The following is a 7,223-nucleotide window of genomic DNA, read 5'->3' on the forward strand; positions in this document are numbered from 1 at the left end:
CCGCAGTTATTCTCACAGTCGTACCCGTATCTATTACGGCCGCATCCTGAAACGGCACAAGAAAACCATTGAAAGTGGAATAAGTAAGCAAAATGGTTAATGCTACAGTAAAAACAGAGGGTTTATTTGTCCGTCTGTTTGTTTATTTATTTATCTATTTCAGCTTCGTCATCATACATTGAGCAGAACAGAAGTACCACCGAAACGTCTGTGTGAATAAAACACTTGGTTGTGTACAAAGACGTTTGTTATCCATTGACTTACCAACCTAATGAAACTATTCACCAAGCAACTTAGCCTCTACCAGGAACGGTGGTTCGCCTACTGGACCCTATTCGCCGGCCGACTCACCTAGCCTACTATCCACTCTATTTGGCCAATTTCTACTATATTTTCCAGAGATCCGCGGAGTCTGGTAGAGGCTAGGAGAAACTGACCTGTTTGACAGACATCTCCACTGAACCCCGGTGGACACACACACAGGCCGTCCTCTCCGCACACACCGCCATTTTGACATGACGGGCACGGCTCGGAACAACCCGGTCCCCACAGCATGGCGGGGCAATCTGCCGGGAAATGGAATAAAAGAGATGACACTGGATAAGGAGAATGTTATAGGTATGCACAGATATAGTTGTAGATATAGAGATTCTGTAGCTGAACTGATAGCAGCCTCAGAGTTCCTGGTTCCAATTAGTACCTAACTGGGAGACCCCGGTTCAATCCTGGGTCAGGCCATCTCGTTGGGGCTGTACCCGTCTTTCGGAAGGGACGTAAAATGGCGGCCCCGTGTTTGAGGAGAAGCCTCGAGCACGCGGCGGTTGCAGCCTCCACCGAGATGTCTTGACCCAGGATTGAACCAGGGTTTCTCAAAGACACACCTCCAAACGGTGAGGAATGAAAGTCTCTAAGGAAATTACCTGTAACAAGCAATTGCACTAGAGCCCGCTGGTTCCCTTCCTGGTCATCTGGCAAGGACATTTCGTATATTCCTCCATACTTTTGCTTTGTGACATTTTGTCTGGTGATTCTAGTCTGATTCTGATCGGGGAGGAGTCTACCTCCACAGTTGGAGCCATGTTGGTACAATCGCCATGAAACGTTCGCTGTATGAAGGAGGCTGTCTTCCGGGACGTCCATGGTAAGGGTGACGTCATCTCCATCATGGGCGGTGACGGAAAAGGATGGAGAAAAAATCCCGGCTGTAGAAAGGAATAAAGAGGTCACATTCTAGCAACAAGATGCCAAAGACATTCGTAAACCGACCCCAATCGGCGTCAATTTGTCATCTGAAATTGCGAATTTTCGATAAATCAGAATAAAGTTTCCAAACATTTTGTAGTTTAGAACAAGCAGACATTGGCTCAGTTTCATAGAGCTCAGTTTTATAGAACATACCGTTTGGCGGGAAAATGGAACTGACAATGGAGACACGGTCACCCAAGAAGTTCTCACAGCTAAAGATGCCGGCTCTGTCTTCTGACGGTGGAAAGTAATACACCCTGCCGTAACCGTCTTCCTCCTATGAAATAAGATACAAGAAGGCATTCAGAAATGACAGGCCATCTTAGATGTATCTCATTTGCATACTCAGGATACGTTAGCTGGTCCCCTTACCAAGACGACCGTGCTCAACATTTAACATTCATGTTTCCGAATCATTTTGTCCACCCTGTATCTGTTTACTTCATGGGATGATATTCAGTTAAGAAATATGTATAAGAATGATGAGGGGGTATTTTGTACCTGGTTCCAAACGGAGCCTTTTTCAGGAAAGTTTTAATTCTGAAATAGCTTGTTCACAAATTCAGAATTGACACCCCTAACTGGTCTTCCGGTGGTGAGTACTGTCTAAGCTCACTTGGTTCAGAAGGAATCCGGACGTGCAACTCGTAACACACCCCTACTTTTGCTAGGGTCACATTTCCAAGCCGGGGCCCGACCGGGCTGTTTGCGAAAACGAAAAATAAAAAATGCATATCAAGAAAATACACAATTCAGTAGTTAGTAGTAGTTTTTTTTAAATTTGTGTGTCTTTTGTGGTCTTTTATATCATATTTTTCGTTCCCGCAAGCTATCCGACCGGGCCCCGCTTTGGAAATGTGACCCTAGCATTTCATGGACCCGCCTGGGTCGGACAGAGATACGCTGAGGTCACAATTCCCGACCGGGGGCCCGCCCGGGCAGTTTGTGCAGGGAACGAAAAGTATGATACAAAAAAACAACAAAGCACAGAAAGGTTGACGAAAGTGGGTAATTTTCTTTCCTTTCAGAGACGGACAACTTAATGGTGTGAATTGAGATCCATTTTCTACCTATTGTTAAGGGGCAACTATAGAGTTTGAACTCACTCCATTAATAAGGCATTAGGGTGGCGTCGCATAGTACAATTGTTAAAGTGTTTGGGCTCAGGATCAAGAGAGGTTTGGGTTTTGAGTCCTTGACATGTCCCGATGTTATGCCCTTAATTGTGAAAGGCACTTTACACGAATGTCCTCACTTCACTCAGATGATAATGAGTACCTAGCTTCAGCTAGGGGCGTCCCTCGGATAGGACGTTAAATGGAGGTCACGTGTTTGAGGAGAGCCACACCTCGAGCACGTCTAAAGAACCACCAGACTTGTCAAAAAGAGGTTTCCTCCCGGTGTGAGAGGATCAAAACCTTTCTGATCTAAATGGGATGGGGACTTTCCGAGCAGCCTTCGTAACACCTACTTCTCACATTGGATCAGTTAGTCCTGACTTTCAGTCAGTTGACCTTGCCTCTGTCATGATGTTTCTGACTCAGAGAGATGTTGTTCCAGTCCTAGCTATATAGAGCATTAGTTCAGTGCCCAGAAGTGGTCTCTTGACCTTGCACTCAGCGACAACGTTACAAAAATTGTTTCCACCAAATACGCAGTAAGGACAACGCTGTAATGTATCAGCTTGAGAGGCTTTCATGTCTCATCGTGTGAACTTGATAACTCGGGATGTTTTCAACAGTGCTTTTACAGAGTTATTGTTCCTGTTTATATCATATCCTGGCGAATTCCTCGCCATTATCAGCTGAAATGCACCCCGAGTTAGACGCCCTCGGAGAATGGCCCGGATTGACCCCATCCTGTGAGACAGTGATAAGTGCGAAGTCGTGGACTTACGGCCGCAAGCTTAGGATAATGGTTTCCTGTTTTTGTGATGTGCTCTTCTTTAATACCAGTTGAAGAGGGGGCAGTGAAGACGTTGAGTTGTTTTACCCCTTGAGGGTACAGCAAATAACTCGTTTACGCGCCTTGAAGAATGGGAATGAGCATGAAAAGAGAGAGGGGGAGTGAGCTGGAGGGAGGGAGAGAGAGAGAGAGAGAGTGAGGAGAGAGGGGAAGAGAGGAAAGACATAGAGGTAGAGGGAGGGGAGAGAGCGAGAGAGAGGGAGGAAGGGAGGGAAGGAGAGAGATAGGAGAAGGCCAGAGGGATAGAGAAAGGAAGAGAGAGAGAGAGAGAGAGAGAGAGAGAGAGAGAGGGACGTCACTGTGCAAGAATGAGACACAGCTTCTATACCGAGTGAGAATTTCATATAAGCATACGTTGTATAACACATGAAGTAGGAGTAGATATGATGTAAGAGGTAGAGGGACGCAAGATGAGAAATTAATACAAGATGACATGCTAATGAGAAACCACCTGTAACAATGGCACTAACCACGTCTTTGTATTTACCTTACTTTACGTCCTTAGATTTTATTGGCCACGATGCATCAAGTCATTTCCTCTTGCTCATGTTCTAAGAAATGTATGTAGGCGGACACTGTTTGCAGTGGCTCTTCCCGGAGGCCTTGTGTGTGGGTACACTACCGTCCTCTGGACATCGCCATATATAGGCAGAGTGAGAGACCATTAGGTGTGCGTAACCTTGAAATGTAGTTCTCCGGAGAAAAATGTACTAGTACGTAGGCGGCTAGCAGTATAAACATCATGGGAAAAACCCCGTGGACTTTGTTCAGTTTGAGAAAGAATACAAGCGTGTCTTCAAATTTAGCAAGGCTCCTGTGTTTTTTACTTTCTCGTTTCATACATGTGAAAGCAAAATATTCGAGTAACTGATAAGGTGTACTATATGAAAAGATGACCCTTTAAAAAGTCTCAAAAATGCATAAAGATTTTGCCAACACCAGTGCGACAGAGTTGCATTGAACTGATAAGTCTGACACAATGGAATAAATTCTCGAACAATATTCAGACTCCAAGCTTCCAAGAATGAGGAAACGTTGTTCTGTGTAGGAGTAATACAAACATCCTTTAGGATGATAGATGAAGTAATAAAAACTGCAGAAGGAAATGGAAATCAAAAACATGCTATTGAATCAAACGTTTGCATTGCGCGTTCCGCGGTTGGCCCAAGGCAGCATGTTCGTAGAGAGCTGTGTAGGGGGCTTTCGTTTTAAATCAAAACCGCGCCTCGCATGTACGGAATTGCTACTTATGAAAAGCCGCTATAGTCAACTGCCGTCTGTTAATACAGTGTTTGATCTATCAGTGTGTAAACTAGCTGTTTTGCTTGAAGTGAAGTATGTGTAGAATGGTTCCTATCCCCGATTCTAAATGTATGGCGCCAGGATAAGCGTCTGTTCATTGGACTGCGCCAAAGCGCGCTTGGAAACTTTGCCAATTGTTGCCAATTTTTCCTTGTGGTTACGCACTCCCCCCCCCCCCCACGCTTGTGCGTATTTACAAGTCCGCATGAGTTGCGTATTAACACATTTTTGGTTTAGGTAAAGTTATGCGGCCGAAAAAGTAATTTCTTTGGTTCGATAACCAGGCTGCACAACGGTGCGTTATAGTAAGAAATAACTTTTCCCCCGCAACCTTTACTAAAGCACAAAATGTTGATACGCAACTCATGCGCACATGAATATACGCACAAGTGTGGGGAGGCACTTACACTGACGTGAGACGAGCGTGTAAAATATCTACGTGACCGATATAAAGAAAACGGCCGCCCTCGGAATGTCACATTCTCAGTTCGGCTCCAAATCCAAGTAAGATAACATTCTCGGAAACCGCAGCGTTGCCACTAAGATTAGAAACCAATGTACAATGGTTAAGATTCATCCCAAGGGGAGTTAGCTGGCCATGGAGTACAGTTTCCTATGCCGCAAACTGTACTCCCTGGCAAGCTGAGTCCTCGCTAATGTTATCTGTGCATTTGGTAAATTTCTACTACTGTAAATACATTTAAGTTCGCGTGGTTTTTATTTCGCGCTAACGCAAACATGGAGTGTTCGCGGTGGTTTTAATTTCGCGGCAGTGCCATAGTCACTTACTGCTACAGAATTGGACAAAATATGTGCGCGGTGGTTTTACGTTCGCAGTGAAACGGTACCGTGAAAACCGCGAACATTTCTGCATTTACAGCATTTTTCAAACGACCTGTGGAGCCTGTTAGAGACTAGTCTGTAATGTCGATGCCTTACCTTGTTGTAGTCCGGAAGAGGCTGTCCGTCGCAGAGACGTTTGACCATCGTGGTACCAAACACGCCGGAGCAGTTCAACGAGACGGTCTGGTTCACGTCTGGGTTCACAGGTGTTTTCACCAGCAGCAGCTTCGAACAAACACCTTAAAAAGACAGACAAATTGAGAAACTTGGCTGAATTTGTCAAATACCATTTTTTCTGTATTTCCTTGAGAGGGATGTCCCGCTAGCTCAACTGGTAGCAGCCTCACAATTGAGCTCCAGGTTCCAATTAGTTGATAAATTGAAGACCCCGGTTCAATCATGGGCAGGACATCTTGGTTGGGGCTGCACCGCCTTTCAGAAGGGACGTAATATGGTTCATGTTTAAGGAGGTTAAAAGGGAAGGGCCAGCAATCCCTCCCTGTAAATATAAGCTCAGCTACTGAAACAGCAAGAAGACTTGCCACCCTATGTGCCACTTGGCACTACATGCGTATGAACGACCGACCGACCCAGTGATATGTTGCTAAGAATTAATGCACAAGATAGTAGTAGGGTAACAAAACAGAATATATGGGTAATACACGACAGCTGTGTACATTATTCAGCGTAGATTCACCTGCTACTCCAAGAAACAGCCAGATCAGCGTGAAGCAGACGTGATTTCCCGCCATGCTGGATCGCGGCTTGCCAGACTGAGAGTGCGGTAAACGGTAGCGCATCTAACGTCCATCAGACCGTACCACAATCTAAGGGGAGGATCTTTAGAGTCGAGATTCTGTTAGCGCTTGAGGCTCTGGTTACGCTAGACGGCGATCTTGCTGCGACCTTGCTGCGACCAATTAGATTGGATTCGCGTACCCCTTGATTTCATAATCCTATCATTGGAATATCATGCAGGATGTAAAAGTTTATCTGAAAAGACAACAAAACACACAAAGCGTGAATAGAATCGTTTTTATCGATGAAATTTGTTGAGCATATGTCAAATTTCAGGTCGCAGTGAGGGTGAAATGGGGTTACAATTAAATTTTTCACAGATAAGTCCAGTGGTACACACATGTAGTATTCGATTTAAGATGTGTGCTGTTAGAAATGGTAGCGTCCAAAAAGCTACTAACTCTTTCTTGATGCTAGAGGACAACGCACGAAACAAGAAATCATTACCACAGCATGTCCATGAACAAAAATATAAAACCCGGAAGTCTTGCTGCGGTACCAATATCGGCCACCAGGAGGCCAAAAATCGACCTTGACCGTCGGGTTCACAACACCTACCCACGTACCAAATATCAACGCAATCCATCCAGAGGTTCCTGAGTAATTCTGCCGGACACGCACACGTAAACAGAGTAAAAACTATACCTTCATTTTTTATGGAGGTAATTACTTCATAACACCAGGTAGGCACACTTCATCGCACGGCTATAACAAGGAACTTCTGGCTCTACTATTTAAGCCAACAGAACAAAAGTGACTGGCGGAAAATGTACAGATGGTGGAGAGCTTTAATAAAGAACGCTGCACTTGGAGTGGATTGTAAATACACGGATATGAAATGTTTGCTGATTTCAACGGGTTGCCACGGAATGCGCGGTCTTGTCGTGATGAAGATGTTTGCATACGACCCATTCACAACTGTGCATACTTTTTTTTTTATTGAATGACATTTAATAACAGGACATGAAGACGACATAATCAAGCTGTAGGCCTATGTTTGTGTCGTCTTCGAAACAAAGGATATACAAATGTTAGTGTCGTCACCGAAACAAAGAATATAACAAAATACA

At 44.7% G+C, this 7,223-nt stretch overlaps 1 protein-coding gene across 1 annotated transcript in view; it reads right to left on the reverse strand.

The window, feature by feature from the left end:
• Positions 1-6,322, reverse strand: part of LOC136436588 (uncharacterized) — a 10,490-nt gene extending 4,168 nt beyond the window's left edge. The window contains exons 1-6 of the mRNA XM_066431110.1: positions 6,053-6,322; positions 5,452-5,594; positions 1,399-1,522; positions 921-1,202; positions 438-566; positions 1-46 (exon numbers count right to left, since the gene is read on the reverse strand). The exon at positions 1-46 is cut by the window's left edge and continues 89 nt beyond it. Of these exons, the coding sequence (XP_066287207.1) occupies positions 1-46; positions 438-566; positions 921-1,202; positions 1,399-1,522; positions 5,452-5,594; positions 6,053-6,155 (827 nt within the window). The 5' untranslated portion in view covers positions 6,156-6,322. The remainder of the gene's footprint in view (positions 47-437; positions 567-920; positions 1,203-1,398; positions 1,523-5,451; positions 5,595-6,052) is intronic.
• Positions 6,323-7,223: the final 901 nt, after the last annotated feature.

Source organism: Branchiostoma lanceolatum, chromosome 1, assembly GCF_035083965.1.
Source record: "Branchiostoma lanceolatum isolate klBraLanc5 chromosome 1, klBraLanc5.hap2, whole genome shotgun sequence".
NCBI lineage: Eukaryota > Metazoa > Chordata > Leptocardii > Amphioxiformes > Branchiostomatidae > Branchiostoma > Branchiostoma lanceolatum.